The sequence below is a fragment of the Neurospora tetrasperma genome, assembly GCF_000213175.1.
Source record: "Neurospora tetrasperma FGSC 2508 unplaced genomic scaffold NEUTE1scaffold_1, whole genome shotgun sequence".
In the NCBI taxonomy this organism is placed as follows: domain Eukaryota; kingdom Fungi; phylum Ascomycota; class Sordariomycetes; order Sordariales; family Sordariaceae; genus Neurospora; species Neurospora tetrasperma.
In genome coordinates, this window is record NW_009799099.1 from 4,659,690 (window position 1) to 4,678,363 (window position 18,674).

Sequence of the window (18,674 nt, forward strand, 5' to 3'; positions counted from 1 at the left end):
AATAGTGCCCACTGCTGTGATCTCAAACTTCCATCACCTACTTGTCCCATTGACAAAGTGTATTACACACACAATACCACAAGCCGGATGGATGTATTTAGGTATTTCACGCCGGTCTGTATAAGTATCCGTCACCTGTTGCACTCGTCCGAACTAAATTGAATTGATCTGCGGGAGCTGCAAGGCAGTCACAACCAGACGAGACGCTCCTTCCTTCCTGATCAGATACAAACACCACCGCTACTTAGTGTGTTGCTCAATAGGACGACCGCGGCGGTCTTCCACTTGAGACGAAACTGACACATTGCACGTCGTCCATCTGATGTCCTATTATGGAGGCATGACAATAGAACCCCCTCGCCTCCTCGTCCAGTCATGCACCAGGCCAACTGCCTTACTATTTAAATCTCCCCTCGCAACAACTTCTTGCCATCAAATCTTGGGCTTTTTCCCAGAATCCTTCCCCAAACAACACTGAAGAACAACGACAACCATTAACCCTGAGCCCGAGTCCCGCCTCTCCAGCGAACGCCGGGAAACCTTTCCGTCAATCTGACAACAACACCCACAGGAAGTTTCACTCGTCTACATTTGCCCGATATCAAGTCATTCTCACCTTCCACGTCAGCATCAGATTTTGCTCAGTCCCCGTCTCGTCATCATCGGCTCCTTGACCCAGCCAAGATGGCGTCAACACACCTGAACTCGAACATTCCTGCATTCCCTCGCCTTCACGCGATTCCTTCTCTGAGCAGCGAGGAGGATTTCGAGGTTTGGCATAATGCACTCCTCCTTCAACTGAGCTACTTTGATGTCCACGATATCATCACTGGCGACGAGCAGGCTCCTGCCAAGACCGCCCCACAAGAAGTTCAGAAATGCTTCAAGAGGAAGCAAGTCCTGGCGTACACCATGCTCTCAAATAGCATTCAGCCCATCATCACCAAGCTTCAAGCCCTCGGATACAACGAAGGAAACCATGCCTTGGACCCGCGGAGCCTTTACAAGGCGGTAATCAAGTGGGACAGTGAAATCTCCGCGGAGCACAAATTTCGACTTGTTAAGGAGCTCACCGACATTGATCACTCCCAGTTTCCCAATCTCCACGCATTCCTGGGTAGGGCCCTATGGCTCCGCCGACGCCTCAACCGTGCCCTCTTTGACGTTTCAGACGAGCTCATGGATATGTTGCTGCTGAAGGGCATCAGTTCCTACGACGATGCCTTGACAAAGATGATTCTTCACAGCAAAACCACAGGGTCCGCAGTCGAGGATATTGCTTCGCTAATTGCCAAGAAGGCAACAGAGCAGGAGGCTATGAGCGTTACTTCCAAGACCATCACCTGCCCGAAAGCTACCCTGAATAAGGGTACCCAGGCCACCTGCACGAAGGCCTCCCAGGAAAATAGTACCCAGACCGAGGCGATCCCGAACCAGACCTACAAACAGACCTCCCACAACGACGCTCCTCGTCCAGATGCCCTAAACGCCAGGGTCCCGTCCGCAGTCGATCACAACTCGAAGAACATCAAGCCCTCTAACTTGACCACCACACCGAATGGCGTTCTACAGGGCACTACCAAGGTCGGCAGGGACAGTCAGGATATGACCATCGACGAAACCCACAACAATGTCAACGCACCCACCAATGCTGATGCCACAAACGGCACGCCCCAGAGCGAGGTTAATTTCGGCAGAAAGAGTCCTAATACCAACCTTACCACACCGTCGCCTACACCCAACGGTGCCTGGCAAGGCGAGAACGTGGTTGCCAACCTAACTGCTGCCCACAATACCAACTCAGGTGTCACCAAGCCCTCAAACCCCCAGACTTCTGGTCCTGTTACCAACACCGGCCGTCAAACCGACGGCAATTCTCTGCAGCGTGATGGCTTTGGTCTTACCAGTAACGGCAGTTCTCAAAATGGTCCCCGTTCCTTGCATCCCTCTAACGCTGTCCCGGGCCGCATCCTCAACCGCCAAAAGCAAGTTCACGATTGGCTCTTGGGTAACTCATGGACCAACGCCGAAAACCCTCCTGTTCAAAGCGACCAGAAGAGCCCGCCACAACGTGCCGCCTCTGTGCTGCAGCAGCAGCAGCAGCAGCCTCCTCAGTCCGACCATGATCCGTTTGGCCCGGAATCTTTTGCTTCTTATTTGTACGCCAGGGACATTGCGAATGCTTGGACCAAGGATGGGAAACTCAGAGCGAAGATTAAGAAGGGTCAGTTTGGCCCCGAGGACCCGCGCCATTGGTAAACAGAAAGGATCAGTATGAGCTTGTGGGCCGACACAGGGTATGATGGACAGTCAATATTGCAGGTTTTATGGCTTTCATGATGTGTGTGCTTGGAACTCGGTTACTTGGTCAAGAAACCCATCATAATGGGGGAGAAGTTGTTGGCGGAAAGGAATGAAGGAGTGGATCTGGGAAAAGGGGTCGATATGCCCGCTTGATGTTCCATTTGAAAAGCCGTTCTCTGATCCTGCTGCAGTGGCATTTATGCCTGGGATTGGCAAACATAACTGCATGGCATATATGATTGACAGGAAACAGATATGATATCTGCGGTCAGTTGACCATTCACCAGACCGGGATTTTAAGTGCTTGGTAGATGTGATACATATTTCCAGCAGCTAGTCTTACAAAAGAAGGCATTGCCATTTCTGCTACAAATCCAGCTGTGTACCCAAGAATGTTTGTAGCCCATCTGAGAACTGTGTTGCCTCGTTGTATCGGCTCAATGCGTACCGGACTCATAATGTGACTGAGATTGCCCATTCGCTTTATTGTTGGACTCATACAGTCTTCGATGATGATTCTGGTATCTCAGTCTAGTCTTGGTCTACTTCTAACGCTTCGTTGCTTGCTGAACACGAAAATGAGGGGGAAAAAACCACCGAGGCCTCTTTCCTTACGCAGCCTCTTCTTCCCACTGCCGGATAACTTCCACATGGTTCCGTTCCCTATTGCACCCCCACTGCCAACCAACAAAAACCATCGCCTTCACCCCCTCAAATCTCAATAACAATCCTCCCCACCCCCCTACTAACACAAGCCAACATGACCTCCCCCTTTTCTTCAGCCGTCAACGCCGTGCCCCTATGCTCCACCCTTCCCCCCTTAAGAATGACCTTACAAGTCCCGCAATTTCCCACGCAACAACTCCCCTCCACCTCCTCATCGCCAAACTCCCTCTGCAAAACCACCAACAGCGTCTCATCCCCTCCCACCTGAAGAACCATCTTGTCGTTCCTATTCGCAACCACCGCCTCAAACGGATCACCACCGACATCCGCCTCAAACGCCTCAAAGTGGACTTCCCCCTCCGGCACGCCATACTGTTTTACTTGTCGCGCAGCCTCCAGCATGAGACTCTTGGGTCCACAAAAGTAAATCATGGTGTTCCACGGGATTTGTCTAACGATTTCTTCGATATTAAGTCGTTCGCCTTGTGTCTTGTCGTAGATCTTCACAGTGCCAGGGTTAAGTTGGGATAAACGGTCGCGAAAGGGAATGTCTTCGTTAGATCGAACGGCGTAGTGCAGTTCGCATGAGACGTGGATGGATTGCAGCTGTTCGAGCGAGGTCAGGAAGGCGGTGAGACCTACCCCGCCGGCGACGTAGATGTGGTGAGAGATGCCGCCTGCGCTGTTGTTGTTGTTGTTGTTGTTGTTGCCCGATAGCGCGTTGGTGAAGGTTGTGGATACGGAAAGGACGTGGCCCTCGAAGACGTGAGAGTGGAAGTAGGCGGAGCCGCCGCGGGAGTGAGGCTCGAGGGCGATGCCGAGCTGGAAGCGGTTGATGGTTGAGCAAGAAGAGGGGCCGACGATGGAGTAAGCCCTGACAAGGCCGTTGCCGAGTTTGACGCGGGCGTGCGCGCCTGGTTTGAGGAGGATGGACTTTTCGTCGCCCGGAGGAGGGATGATGGGGTCGATGGCTTCGAGGATGAAAGAGAGGATGCGGGAGGTTTCTTGTCGTCGTTCGACGACGCGGAAGTCGCGCCACCGAGCGAGCTTTTCTGCTCGTTTCTTCTTGGCTGCCGAGCGGGCCACGCGGGCTTTGAATGCGTCGCGGCTTTCTGCGCCGAGTTCTTCGATGCTGGCTAGTTCGGCGTTCATGGCTTCGTCGTCCTGGTTGCGGTGGAGGTACTCTTGGATTCGCTCGATGGTCCATTGCGGGTGAGGACGAGAGACAAGACGGATCTCGTCGCCGGCTTGGACGAAACCAGGGCGAAGCACGCGGTAGTACCAGCCTGTTCGTGAATGCTTCCAGGTTAAGGGGGCGAACTTCTTGAGTTGGAAACGGTGGTTGAGTTTGAAGCAGGGCTGGCGGGGGAGAGAGACTTGGAGAAGGAGGCAGGATTCCGGGTTGGAGGTTAGGGCGGATGGGCTGCCGACGATCATGGTGTCGCCGATACAGACATTGCGCTCGTTCATGTGGGCTGTGACGAGGTTTTCGCCGAAGCCGCCGGGGACAAAGGCCGCAGCGGCGGAGGGGTGTTCGGTGGCCCAGGTTGGGTAGTGGGAGGAGCAGTCTGTGTCGATGATCAGTATGGTGGGAGTTTCAGTGGGAGAGCTCGAGGCTTCACTTACAGCCGTGAACGGCCTTGTCGACGCCGCCGTGGAAGGTCGGGTCACTCTCATCGCCTTCCAAACCGGTGCGACCGACGTATACGGGCCCATTGATGATGGTCTTGTCGATTCCGCTCATGACCTCGAGACCCCTCATTTTCTTCATCTTGCTCGCGCGCACCTCGAGGATGGTGTCGCGCTCGAAGGGGGCGTAGAGGTCGATTTTGGACTGTGATTCCGTCATGGCGCAAAACGTTACCTCGTCGGTGTGGTCGTATATTGATGAGAGGAAGAGATTGGGATGTCCAAATTTTCGAGAGAAAAAAAAATAATTGCCGGCTTAAGCAGATCGGTGGGTGAGCCAGTGAGGAGGTGAAGCAAACTATCGTTCGGCAGTTGTTCCCGACAAGCCAAGGTTTTGATTTTCCGCAATCGCCGCGCCCCTCTAGTGAAGGGGCGGCAATTCACCACAAGATAATCCGATCACATCGGAATCTTAAAAGTGAAGAGTGATGATGACTCCTCCCCGTCACTCACATTGTTGCAAGGTTCGTCAATGTTACGATAAGCCCGCACTAGGCTGCCGGGTCGTTTGTGAAGCTGTCTCCAATACAATCCCCAATTGAGATACTACGCGTGAGCTGATTGGTCAATTTCCACCATTGGAGAGGATTACTAAGATGATGGGTTCATTCGTGCGAATGGACCGTTCCATCGAAGCGGGTGAGGAACATAAGTCGATATACTCAAAATGGTCAGATCTGACCAGTTCTTTTTGCTACGTAGGCTCGGGGTGCGTTGATTTGATGGCACGCTGACGTTGAATGATGAAGGGTTCAATCACACTCCTTGGAGATGATAGGGGAGTTGAGCTTTTCGGTTTTACTGAAAAGTCATCTAGATAGTTCAAGTCTCTACCTCTCTTCTGGCTGGCTTAAAAAAAAGCCCAGAGTTCTGGAGGAAGCGTTCCCTGGGCGTGACACTCGCAATGAGCAGATCAAATACATGTCAGGACTGTGAGCTTAAAAGACGACTGAGGGGGTTTAGCAAATGCAGGCTAGGCTATGCGGTAAAAGTTTGCGTCTGAGCATGATACATGGAATTGGGGGTGAGCGGGTTAAGCTACTTCTTTCGAGCCTCAGCAGAGCTTTATGATGTGGTTTCGGTCCTATAAGAGCTCGACGAAGACAACGTAGAGCGGACTTAGCAATAGATTGAGGATAGTTGTGTAGTGGCAGAGACTATTAGAGCCGGTGCGCCTGGAGGTAGTAGAGGACAAAACAAACTCGGATATCGACGTCTTTCGGATCATCCGTGGCATACGACACCGCAACCAGCTCTCAAGCCAAGATCCAGGTGTGATACATGTTTGGATCCATGGGTTAGATTGGCACCTGATCAACTTGGTTGACTATGCTGCATAGTCGAGTCCAGCAGCGAAAAGGGCAGAGAACTGGGGATTTTGGACACGCCCATAGGACGTTTCGTGGCCAGAGCTCGAGAAGGTTGATCAAATCCCAGCATTATGGCTGTTGGCATTTTTGCGTGTCGTGGTCGTGGTTGTTGTTGACGCTGCCACGCGAGGCTTTGGCCGGTGACCTGTCATATCTTTGTGGGCCTACAAGTATTCAGTTTCTGCCCAACTTCAAAACATGATGTTTGGCCTAGCACCAACTATCTCTGCTGAGTGTTTGCGTCGCCATCTGACACCGCTAGATCTGACCTTGGATAGTCAGACGCTTATACTTCCCGACTGTTGAATGGCACGACCGTAGCCTGTCTTACTGTCTCGTTCCCATCTGGCTGTCACGGTCGCAAAGGTGGCCACAGGATCCGTACTGCCCACTAATGCCAACACGAAGGTCATCTAACCTCCACACCCCGAAACAAGTGACGATCTGGGTCCCATTCATCTGTCAGATTTGGGGCTTAGTGCGCTGATGACGGGGATGATCATCAAGATGATTCGAATGGCCTGGGACTTTCAGAGGAGAGGAAGATGAACTATATTGGGTTAGGTTAGCTGTGAGATGGCAAGATTTGAGGAGTAGGGCAGAGATAAGGTAGTAGTTCCGAGATTGCTACAGTAGGTGGTAGTGGCATCCACCATATTCCTCCATCCGTTTAGATGCGGCTCGGGTTGTTGATGGCGTTGCTGATTTCCACTTGGTGCCTTTATTCATCGCAGAGCCGCAACTGCTCTCACAACAGGGATCAAGGGTGACGAAATGAGCAGTGTCCGGCCCGAACAAGTCAAGTGTCGTTGTACTTATGGCCGAGAGATTTGATCAAGTGCGACTGGAGTTGCAATTCGTGGTACCACCTGACGCCAGCGTGTGTTCCCCAGTCACCACCGTTGCAGGGGCTCGAGGCGGTCCCTTCTTGGGCTTGGAGTAACATGAAGTGATTAAAGCGGCTCTGTCGTGTTGTGGTACGATAGATGGTCGGTTCTTTCCCCAAGGTCGAGGTAATGTATGTAGAGGTAAGTAGCGTAAATGGGAAATTGAAGGGAGTGAGGCACAACGGATGTGAAATGATCAAGTTCCATGGGAGAAAGAAAGAAAGAAAGAAAGAAAGAACGAGGAGATTGGGGTTGCTGCAGTGTAATTGGAAGGGAGGTGCGGGGTTCCACTTGGCAAGAAAGGGTAAAGCTGAGGCTCAAGATAAGGAGTACCCGGCGCACTGTTGAAAAGTGACTAAAAACCAACTGTTGCGCCTATTTTAGGCGGATAGTTAGTGTACTCGCTAGCAGCCCCACTTTTTACTGCTTTACCAACACCCATGCGATACCGTTACGTACCTGCACCAAACGGTCACCTTTTTACAAGGTCCGAGTCAACAACGACGGGGAGACTCCGTCCCCTGGAACTGACCCGATCTAAACCCAGCAACTCGTGCTCCCTTGTACTCACTCAGTGTTTTTCCATCTTTCCTCTTTGGTTGCCGCAATCACTAGGAGGTATTTTCAGCCCTGCTCAGCAGAGCCGCTACCTAGACCATGGAAACACCATGTAAACCATCCATGATGTTGTCCTGAGGCACCTGCCCTGGGGCCATAGTGCCTTTGGACAGCCCGTCAGCTGTCAACAACCTTCGCGACCATGGTCTCGTCATCAGTCTCGTCAGAAACATCAGACAGTGAGTCCCCATTCCACCTCGCGCACATAGGTTACCAGGATACATGCCAACTGACATGTGGGAATCTCAGGGGGAAATGCTAGGTAGTAGCCATCGTTGAGAAATTGATGTCGTGTGGTCAACGAACGGCCTGGGAGCGGAGTCGGGGTCCCGAGAGCTCCTTCCAAAGGGACGCTTCCAAAATGTAAAACCAGCCGACAAACCTCTCGGCAGGTGTCAGGTCCCATCACCCTCACTCCTCGCTCGCTTCCACTTGCTTGACATTGTTTGCTGGGAAAGGTCAAACACCGCCGAGACAGCTGAGGTATAAGTGCTCTTTGGCTTGCCTCTTGACGAACTGCTCGTCTTCCGTGCAGCGTCACCACTGGACTCTGGCCATATCCCTTTCTCTCAGACTTAAATTCATGCCATTCGTTCTCAGCTTGGTTTGCTTTCCTTTATCCAAAGTCCCAATTTTTTCTGGAATACCTACTCATTGCATACGCCCGTTGGGGACTTCAAGGTCTCGCCAGCACATTGTTGGGAACATATATTGCAACATCATGTCACTGCTTAAGCTGCCGTACGAGATGGTCAGCTATGTGCTGGACGAGCTCGACCTAGACGATGTTTGGCAACTGAGTCTCACCTGCAGACATCTGAGGTCTCTAGTGACAGAATCGAACATAGCAAAACGACTGCTTGAGGTTCGTCTCGCCAACTGGTTACCCTATCTGTTCGTCTGTAGACTGAGCTGACTTTCATGCCCACGGCACAGAGCAAAGCACCGGCAGCGACAGAGACTCAAAACGCCCGCGTTACCAAAAACTATGCCCACGAACTTCGACGCTTACTGAAGCGCCGCCAGTCCATCTCCTCGGTCACCCCCTATTTGGCTGCTGTCGTTGGCTTTGGCGAGGACTGGATATATCAAAATGGCGTGCTCTGTTATATCCGACAGGGCCAACTTCGAATATTGAACCTCCATGGGTCCGCAGCCGACGAAGTCGTTGTCGACATTCGATTCCTTCTTGATGAAGCGATCCCCGAGTCTCGCAAGATACGCAATTATCGCCTTCGGCCTCTCAACGTTTCGAATAACATCGTCTCCTGTTTATACTACTATAAGAAGCCCTATTCAAATGAAGATCATTTTGCCTCGTTCCCTACTACGGGTTCGCTCGTTGTCTTCAGTGCTCAGGCCCACAAAATCCTTACTGCGCGACGTCTAGTGGGCCTCGAACCTAACAGGGTCGTGGTACGAAACAATGACGAGACCCTATTTATCGTCAGAAGATCTCACTATTATAGAGGACGAGTGGTAGTGTGGAACGCTTACAACATTCCAGCCAACACATGGCACCCCGCTACTCATTTGCGCTATTATCCCTTCAACTTTCAGCCATTTGAGATAGGCATTACCCAGTGCTTCGAAATATTCAATGGTCACATTTACTCGCTTTCGAATTACAGCGAGCTCGAAGAGGAGGAAGCCGATTGGGTCTCGCCTTATCATTGCCTAAGAATTCCTTTGTCTTTCAATGGTATGTCCAAACTCAAACCCGACGGGCTGTTGCGGAGAAATCATTTGGACGGGCCAATGGACCACAGGTGGACGTTTATGAAAATGTTCAAAGATGAAGCAACGGGTGAGATCAAGGTCGTGGAGTCGCGAAAAGAATGGATCAAAGGGAGCTCATCCACGACACGTACTTACTATACAACTACGATCAAATGGCCTAGCGAGAATGACAGTCACTCGATATCCGACTCCAATGAAGGTGGCCTCGATGGAAGCAATACCAATGGAAACAACTTCGGTGAAAATAGCTCAAGCCCAGGTGGCCAGGGTAATTCAGGCAACGAATCTGACCAAAGTAACGCTGAAGTTCAACCAGATAATGGCAGCCCAGAACCTGGCGACTCAGAATCAAATCATCAACGATGTGACAGGCCACCTAGAATCCTACCTCCCCGGGACCCTCGAGATGTGCATCCTGGGGATGACAGCTCTAAAGGACCGGTATTCCTTCGCAATAAATGCCCGATTCTGTCATATCATCCGTCTTGCCAAACGTTTCTTGACCTAGTGGACGACCCATCACCCTCGAATCCGGGCAAGCAGCGGATGCGCATCCGTGGAGGTACGCGACATCGCCGAAGGCCGGAAGAAATTGACGATTGGAGCCGCTGTCCGAAAGCAAAAAGTTCATCATCAGTTGCGGAGACACACTTCGAGGAAGTATACAAAATGTACAAACACGAAGAACCCATTTCTTGGCCACCCAATCAGGACCTCGAATCACCCAACCCAGCTTTAGCTCAACTCTACGAAATCCTCAGCCCACCGAACTACGTGGGCGAAATCACTGGCGATTGGGACGAGCGTTCGTTTGTGTATGCTGCGGGTGGGTCTGGCGGCAGTAAGCAAAAGGCTCTTGTGTTCATCTCCTTTGACCCGTCCATTTCACTCGCGGGAACTTTGCCATACCCAGGTCCTATGGTGTTTGGTCGACCTCAATCACTCGATACAACCGGTTCGAGAACTACTGCGAGTGACAACTCTACCGCTCATCAGAACCATGGCGATGGAGTAAGAAGGGGCAGGCAGTTAGGAAGGGCAAGGCAAACTCCAAGGGGGAGGCAGACGGCAAAGAAGAGGCAGACGGAAAAAAACGCACCGACGGAGGCAACACAGGTGCATGGTACCAAGACTGATGCTTCCTGGTGCACCATTGAACCAGCACAGTATCAGACCATCCGAAAGGGATTTCATTTCTGCCTCTGAGACAGACAGACGGGCACAGGTTAGGACCACACATGAAGACCGGGCTGTAATGCATCAATGGTATGGTATGGTTTGACAGAAAACCATATACTCGGTGTGTAACAACAAATAGCAGTTTTTGCTATTGCTAGCGAACAAAATCAATAGCGACTCATATCACATCAGCCGCAGATCCATTGCTCTGGAATGTTTTATGCGTCCATCACAGATAATGATTCAGACCGGCTCGCTCATCATCGATACTTACAACACAGCAGTCAGACTTAGTGTATTGATATCCCCCGGTTGTTCATGAAGAAATATGTCCGATACTTTTCGGGGGGTCTCCTCTAAGCAAGGCTGCCGGGGTTTTCTACACAAACTCGTCACCGCATGTGGTGGCTTGAGAAGATACTGTCGAGCCTGACTTCAGGTAGATCAATGCATCTTTGGATACACAACAGGTACGTTCTCCCGGTCTTCTAGACTCGGTTAGAGGCCTGCGGCCAGGTGGTTAGCCTTGGCTGTTCCTACCCTACATCAAGCCATTACCATTTTGATCCAAGCCATCTATGTAGCAGCGAATCACTCCCTACACCCTCTTTCGTTGACGTTACAGCCGTGAACCAACATTGAGGTGAGTGGGCTCGGATAACAGAGCCTCATCACATCCACCCCGCTTTCTCGGGTGATCATCTGCGGGTTCTTGTGAATTTAGCTACACCTTAGTTCTTACAGCTGACATGAGGCATTGAGATACCGTGGAATATGCATGGCGATCCTAGATTACACATTAAAGCGAAGATAATTGTTCATTTGTCTATTCAGTCTAAGCGAATCAAAGACATTCCGACAGTTGATGCATTGATTTACATATAACGTTTTACCCAAGGCATATATACACCTCCATCCACACCCAAGTTCGAACCCTTCGCGGATTGGGCGACTGAAACAACGTTCCCGCAACTTCGAGATCGTAGCCTGGTCTTGGGAAATTGATATCATGCGATTTGGGGGTCCAGACTGCTCCAGATCTCCATCTTTGACAGATCAACAATGGAAATACGCCTTGTCAAAAAGGAATGACAACAAATCAAGACACCACACTAGATCTAGATAGCAATTTCACTTCGAGATCTGCATTGGAATATCCGCTTAAGAACGAAGCTAGACACCCAAAGCATGAATGGCTTACATGACCAACAGAACAGAAAAACATTAGGCTTCCAATATGGCTTGATATTTCGTCATACCGCCCTCAACAACACAACATTGGAAAATACCAGCAAACTTAGCTCCAGCAGCTATCATCAACAACAAAACCCCAAGCCGACGTTTACCGTTCGATGTCGTACAAGGCTCCGGCGGGGTATTAAAATAATACAATGTTCACTACCGTTCGCTCCAATACCCTCCCTTCGATCGTCAGGGGTTAAACACTTCCTATTGGCTCTCTCCCCGGTATTCTTGGCTATTGAGGCTCATTCATCAGTTGAGGTGATTGATGATGGATCGTTTTTTTACGTTATCACGTCCTACACTACAGACAGACAGGGGTGGAGAGAGGCTCTAAGAGCCTCAAATGTGCAATCTGCATAAACAAATGCGAATGCGAAAATGGAGATGCAGAAAGGGACTGAAATGAAATGCGGCGTGGGAGTGGATTGCCTAGTTGGGGAAAGAGACCGAGAAGAGAAGGAAAGTATGTGTGAGAGAGAGAGGGAGAGAGGGAGAGTGATGGTGTCTGACGCCGCGGTAATGTGCAAGGTGGGGAGCACTCAGCTGAGAGAAGAATTTGGGTTTGGGAGTGTAAATTGTCCATTGAGTAGGGAAATAGAAACTGGATATTTTGTTTGGAGAATTGAACTGGGAGAACTGAAGCGGGTGGTGAGGACATGGGGATGATAGTGTTGTTGACAAAAAAAACCGAGGGGGAAAAAAGGGAGGGTTGCGGTTCTCGAGCTCCATGCAATCAGCAAGCGCTAGAGGACGAGAGGAGGTGGTTCAGCTCGATGATATGAGAAAAGACGGTGACTCTCATGCCAACTGAGCAGGAGCGGGCTTTTTGTGAGCCGAATTGATGGGATTTTATGAAGATTTTAGAGGTACAGTTGCCTATCTCCCTACCTACTAGACGGGTGGGAGGAGCAAACGAGGCATTGCGAGGTACGGTAGACTCTTTTTTTTTGTCTATCCGTCCATTGTATCATTGACTCGGGGGGTGTTGTTGCTGTAGGGCGGTGAGAACCACTTGTTGGACATTGAAGAAGCATCTGGTGAATATCAACTTTGAATATTTTCGGTGGCATCGGGTGAAGTTTGAAGTCTCCAGGGAAGGAAACAAAGTGGGTGAAGATGGCAAGCAAACACATTCGAAGTGGCTCGGCCACTCACACACCGCTCGTCTTCCGTAATCCAGCGTTGACGCATTCAGGTGAGTACTCGGTGTCTCCTTGGGCCTTTGTATGCCATTAGACTCTTCGAACCCCTCCCCATCCATTTACGGGTTTACCACCTCCTCCAGGCCCCTTCATGTCCCTTGCTGGAGCTTTCGTAGCATTACGCTGCCCCTGGCCACCAGGCACCTGCCTCTTCACATCCTTCGTTTCAGCAGCTTTCGTAACCTCAACCTCCTCATGACGAGGCAGCTCCCCCTTCGCCATATACCCTTCCAGCTTCCACAACTTCATCTGCAGCTCCGTCGTTGCCTCCCTCCCTACCGCATACAACTGTGCCTGCCTCCAAAATCCCGTCTCCTCATCCATCAACCTCTTCAACTCCTCCTCCCCAAGTAGCACCGTAGCATCATAAACAGGTAGTTTAGTACTATACCGCTCTCCCTTGATCTCCAAAGTCGACACCCTCATCGGGGGCTTCGTAACTTTTCCGTTTGTCATTCCCGGCCCTCCACCAACATAAACCAACGCACCTCTTAATTTCCTCTCCCTCGCCTCTTCATAACCCCCCCTCAACGGGGTCAAATACTTCCTCCTCAAACTCCCCGTCACTTTCCCCGTCAGATACAACAACTCATCCACGATTCTCCGTCGCATCATCTTGAGTACCAACGCATCCATATCCTCTCTCCAAACCGCCTTGTTCAACACCTCCGTCAGCCCCGTCTTATTCGTCGCGTTCCGCCTCAACAGCTTCCGATTTCTTCCAAAATACGGACTGCCTTTTATCGTAAACTCGTGCAACAGCGTCTGATTACTTAGTGTATACCCTGACGGTCCCAACGCCTGGTCTTTTTGCTTTGCCGGATCAGCAGCAGCAGCGCCGTGCGCCGAAAGATCAGCAGGCACAAACCACGGCTCGTCTGTCTCGGGGTGGCGGAGGAGATTGAATTTCTGGAGAAAAGGTTTGGGAAGTAAGACGTCGGTGGCGGTGCAGGCGCGGAGAGGTGCGGCGAGAGCCAAGGCGAAAGGATTGGATTCGAGTAGTTGTGAAAATTTGGAGACGCGTTGACCTGGAGGGCGGGAGGTGGGTTTGCGCTCTTTCCATCGGTTGCGGGAGGAGTGGTAGGTTGGGTCCATGATGGGACTGAGGGGGAGGGTGAGGCCGGTTTTGGTGTGGACGGATTTGGTGGTGGGGTCGATTTGGTAAGGGCGGGAGAAGTAGAAGTCGTCAGGGTCGAGGTCGAAGTCTTCAGAATAGTCGTCTTTTCGTGAGGAGGATGGTGATCGTGGTGACTTATTGGAATCGTTATGTGATGGTGATGAGCGGAGGAGGGAGGTTTGGTGGAGTGAGCGCCGGGATACGGAGGGCCCTGTGGCGCAACATTTTTGTATTGTTGACTTCATTCTTGACCGTCTGATTCTCCCATACGCCGTGAAGAGAGAGAAATGGGTGAAGTGTTAGCGAAAATCGCGGATAATCTTCTGGTCGAAAAGTGATGAAGTTCAAGATGGACTTCGATGAAAGTCCGTGCTCTAGGTCTGCTGTTAGTGCACCCCTGCAAGTGAGCTCTAAGAAACTAGGACGCCCCACATTCGCTGCAAGGGGAGCTCCAGTTCGTCACTTGCCTGCCTGGAGCTCTGAACATTGACTCCGGACTGTTATCGCAAGCCATTGAAGGTCTCGTCTCTTTACCCAGCCTGGCAAGATTTTCAAAACAACGACAGATATTTCGCGATTTAGTGTATCCAGATCCGAAAGATCATGAACTCTCCACGAGCGGCAATGCGCATTCTGCGACGGGTTGGCGCGCCCGCGACACGCCGATGCTTCTCCCAGTTCACCGGCTCCGGTTCGGGGGCACCTTTGCGGCCCATGGGCAACATCCCCATGCCATACATTACAGAGGTCACAGTACGCTTTGAACTCCACCGTTGACTTGTTTCCCTTTGGACTTTGGCTAACTATACAGGCTGGAGGATGGCGAACATGTATGTCTTGTACTAGACCCTTCCGATCTCGAGCAGGGCGCTGACCGAATCGCAACGAAGCCGACATCTTCTCGAAACTACTACAAGTACGTCCAGGCCTCACCTTTACACACGTACTATGCGACCATGTCTGACCTTCCCAGGAACGTATAGTATGCCTTAATGGCGCGATCGACGATACCACCTCAGCCGCGATAGTTGCCCAGCTCCTCTGGCTAGAATCCGATAACCCTGACAAGCCCATCACCATGTACATTAACTCTCCTGGCGGCGAAGTGAGCTCCGGTCTAGCCATCTACGATACCATGACCTACATCAAGTCGCCAGTCTCAACCGTCTGCGTTGGCGCCGCCGCCTCCATGGCCGCCGTCCTCCTCATCGGCGGTGAGCCCGGGAAGCGGTACGTGCTGCCTCACAGCACGGTCATGGTGCACCAACCGCTTGGCGGCACACGCGGCCAGGCATCCGATATCCTCATCTATGCGAACCAGATCCAGAGGATAAGAGAGCAGATCAACAAGATTGTGCAGTCGCACGTCAACAAGGCGTTTGGCTACGAGAAATACGACCTCGCAGCCATCAGCGATATGATGGAGAGAGACAAGTACCTGACGGCGGAGGAGGCGGTGGAATTGGGCGTTGTGGACCAAATTCTCGACAGGAGGGTGAAGGATGAGGCGGAGAAGAAGGCAAGGGATGGTGAGACGCCGGCGCCTCAGCCGTGAGCTCGAGTTCCATATCGTGAGATTCATGGCGGACGCTACATATGTGATGCGCCTTGCCTATCAGAGCAGCATTGAACGAGATTGGCAACGGTCCGGATGTCATATCAGTGTCTACGGTCGAATACCGGCCGAAGAATGATGGAGCGAAATGGTGCATGTGCAGAGGCATGGCATTTCCGGGGGGTAATAGCCCAATCTTCCAGTCCAGTGCCGATGACGGAAGCTTGACATTTAAGAATGTGGGGCCTGAGCCTCATAGCGCATGTGGTGGGACCTGTCGGTCTGAGTAAGAAGTGGACGGTAAGCCAGATCCAACATGATGGTTTTCTTGAAGCCATTGAAGCCATTGCAGGTTGATATTGCCATGACCATAGAGACGCAATACCCGAATTCTCTTCCAATGTTTACTTTTCCTCATTTCTGTGGTTCATCGCAAGCTATTTCCACTTGTCGAGACACGTCACGGCAACTCACTGAAGTAATCAATGACAGAAGCGATCGACCAATCACAAAGCTCGTATATCTCACCTCCCCCTGGTCGACATGGGGAGCATGGAAGCTTTTTGCGGGGTGGACTTGGGACTTGGCGGCAAGCCCTGTGAGTCCTGGACGCCGACTTCGCCCAGGCCGCCCGGAAAAGAATGAGTCGCCTCTGCGGCGGCTGTCCCAAATCTTCCTCTTGACCCTCTTTTTGTTTGTGATTCTCTCCCCCTTTGCACCCTTCCCTTCTGCCAGCGATTTCTTGCACGGCAGCTCTCCCCTCCGCACACCATGCTCGCTCCCTCCCTTCTGCGGGCTCAGGCCCCCAGAGCTCTGGCTTCTGCCCGTCTCTCCCTGTGAGTTTTGAGCCCAGTGACAGACAACCTTGATGTCCAAGCGCAAGTGAAGCTATTCAGAAAGCGATACTGACCAAGATCTTTCCTCCCCCCTCCAGCCGCTCCCTCTCCACCACTCCCCGCCGCTACAATGCCCAGGAGAAGCAGCTCAACAAGGTGTCGGCCAACATCACCCAGCCCAAGTCTCAGGGTGCTTCCCAGGCCATGCTCTACGCCACCGGCCTCAACGAGGACGACATGAACAAGGCCCAGGTCGGTATCTCGTCTGTCTGGTATGAGGGTAACCCTTGCAACATGCACCTTCTCGACCTCTCCGGCCTCGTCAAGGAGTCCGTTGCCAAGGCTGGCCTCGTCCCTATGCGCTTCAACACCATCGGTGTCTCGGACGGTATCTCCATGGGTACCACCGGTATGCGCTACAGCTTGCAGTCCCGTGAGATTATTGCCGACTCCATCGAGACCGTCATGAACGGCCAGTGGTACGACGCCAACATCTCCCTCCCCGGTTGCGACAAGAACATGCCCGGTGTCCTCATCGCCATGGGCCGTGTCAACCGCCCCTCCATCATGGTCTACGGTGGTACCATCAAGCCCGGCTGCAACATGAAGGGCGAGAACATCGACATCGTTTCCGCCTTCCAGGCCTACGGCCAGTACATCTCCGGTGAGATCGACGAGAAGCAGCGCTTCGATATCATCCGCAACGCCTGCCCTGGTGGTGGCGCCTGCGGTGGCATGTACACTGCCAACACCATGGCCACCGCCATCGAGACCCTCGGCATGACCCTTCCCGGTTCCTCCTCCTACCCCGCCGAGTCTCCCGAGAAGAAGAATGAGTGCTTGAGCGTCGGTGAGGCCATCAAGAACCTCCTCCGCGAGGACATCCGCCCCACCGATATCCTTACTCGCCAGGCCTTCGAGAACGCCATGATCGTCGTCAACATTCTTGGCGGTTCTACCAACGCCGTCCTCCACTTGATCGCCATCGCTGACTCCGTTGGCATCAAGCTCACCATCGATGACTTCCAGGCTGTCTCCGACCGCACCCCCTTCCTTGCCGACCTCAAGCCTTCCGGCAAGTGGGTCATGGAGGACCTCTGCAAGATTGGCGGTACCCCCGCCCTTCTTAAGTTCCTCCTCAAGGAGGGCATTATCGACGGCTCCGGCATTACCTCGACCGGTAAGACTATGAAGGAGAACGTCGAGAAGTTCCCCGACTTCCCTACCGACCAGACCATCATCCGCCCTCTGTCGAACCCCATCAAGGAGACCGGACACATCCAGATTCTCCGCGGCTCTCTCGCCCCCGGCGGTTCCGTCGGCAAGATCACTGGCAAGGAGGGTCTCCGCTTCGAGGGCAAGGCCCGCTGCTTCGACTACGAGGACGGCTTCATTGAGGCTCTCGAGCGCGGCGAGATCAAGAAGGGCGAGAAGACCGTTGTCGTCATCCGCTACGAGGGTCCCAAGGGCGGCCCTGGCATGCCCGAAATGCTCAAGCCTTCGTCCGCCATCATGGGCTACGGTCTCGGTAAGGACGTTGCCCTCATCACCGACGGCCGCTTCTCCGGCGGTTCTCACGGCTTCCTCATCGGCCACATTGTGCCTGAGGCTATGGAGGGTGGCCCCATTGGTCTCGTCCGCGATGGCGACACCATTGTCATCGACGCCGAGAAGAAGGTTCTTGACCTTGAGGTTCCTGAGGAGGAGCTCGCCAAGCGCCGCAAGGAGTGGAAGGCGCCTGAGCCCAAGGCTAAGCGTGGTACTCTCAGGAAGTACGCCCAGCTCGTCAAGGATGCTAGCTCCGGCTGCGTCACTGACGCTTAAGGGGAGTGCGCTAAGTTGTGAGCAAAAGGAGGAATGGAATGAAGGAGGGATATAGAGCGGATCATGATATCATTATAGCGGAGTTTTTTGTACATATTTTTGTAAATTCGGGCATTTTTCTTCGTGTTATTTACGGTAAAAGATTTCTTTTCTGGAAAATAGGAGGTAGGCACCTGTTAACATCTGCGCAATGTTGGCCTGTGTAATACAGTGATCTGAAGCTCGATGAGGCATTCGTTTCTGTGCTCTGGCGAACTTTGTTCTGCGTGGTATCCTGAAGACGTTGGGTCTCGATCATCACACCCGTTCCGGCTCACGTCTACTGGAATAACCGCCATTATATAGGTGATTTGTCGGCATCACATAATCACATACGACCATACCCACTGGAGAACTCGGGATCCCGTCCGCTCTCCCATAGATAAGCCAGTGAGGGCCAGAC

The 18,674-nt window shown here is 52.3% G+C and overlaps 6 protein-coding genes across 6 annotated transcripts; 4 read left to right on the plus strand and 2 right to left on the minus strand.

Moving 5' to 3' along the window:
- Positions 1-684: 684 nt before the first annotated feature.
- On the plus strand, positions 685-2,259 carry NEUTE1DRAFT_36306 (uncharacterized protein; the record flags this gene model as incomplete). Its single annotated transcript, XM_009848844.1, has 1 exon — positions 685-2,259. The coding sequence occupies one exon, from the start codon at positions 685-687 to the stop codon at positions 2,257-2,259; it is 1,575 nt and encodes a 524-aa protein (XP_009847146.1).
- A 606-nt stretch (positions 2,260-2,865) lies between these two features.
- On the minus strand, positions 2,866-4,819 carry NEUTE1DRAFT_144564 (uncharacterized protein; the record flags this gene model as incomplete). The annotated part of the gene is made up of 2 exons (XM_009850128.1): positions 2,866-4,538; positions 4,597-4,819. The coding sequence occupies 2 exons, from the start codon at positions 4,817-4,819 to the stop codon at positions 3,016-3,018; spliced, it is 1,746 nt and encodes a 581-aa protein (XP_009848430.1).
- Positions 4,820-8,240: 3,421 nt separating this feature from the next.
- NEUTE1DRAFT_77305 (uncharacterized protein) lies at positions 8,241-10,480 on the plus strand (the record flags this gene model as incomplete). Its single annotated transcript, XM_009850129.1, has 2 exons — positions 8,241-8,399; positions 8,471-10,480. 2 exons carry the CDS (start codon positions 8,256-8,258, stop codon positions 10,478-10,480), a joined length of 2,154 nt encoding a protein of 717 aa, XP_009848431.1.
- Positions 10,481-12,930: 2,450 nt separating this feature from the next.
- Positions 12,931-14,272, minus strand: NEUTE1DRAFT_77307 (uncharacterized protein; the record flags this gene model as incomplete). The annotated part of the gene is made up of 1 exon (XM_009850130.1): positions 12,931-14,272. The coding sequence occupies one exon, from the start codon at positions 14,260-14,262 to the stop codon at positions 12,931-12,933; it is 1,332 nt and encodes a 443-aa protein (XP_009848432.1).
- Positions 14,273-14,540: 268 nt separating this feature from the next.
- Positions 14,541-15,970, plus strand: NEUTE1DRAFT_58625 (uncharacterized protein; the record flags this gene model as incomplete). The annotated part of the gene is made up of 4 exons (XM_009849072.1): positions 14,541-14,770; positions 14,829-14,847; positions 14,908-14,933; positions 14,991-15,970. 4 exons carry the CDS (start codon positions 14,621-14,623, stop codon positions 15,570-15,572), a joined length of 777 nt encoding a protein of 258 aa, XP_009847374.1.
- Positions 15,971-16,296: 326 nt separating this feature from the next.
- On the plus strand, positions 16,297-18,454 carry NEUTE1DRAFT_58629 (uncharacterized protein; the record flags this gene model as incomplete). Its single annotated transcript, XM_009849073.1, has 2 exons — positions 16,297-16,408; positions 16,507-18,454. The coding sequence occupies 2 exons, from the start codon at positions 16,344-16,346 to the stop codon at positions 18,230-18,232; spliced, it is 1,791 nt and encodes a 596-aa protein (XP_009847375.1).
- Positions 18,455-18,674: the final 220 nt, after the last annotated feature.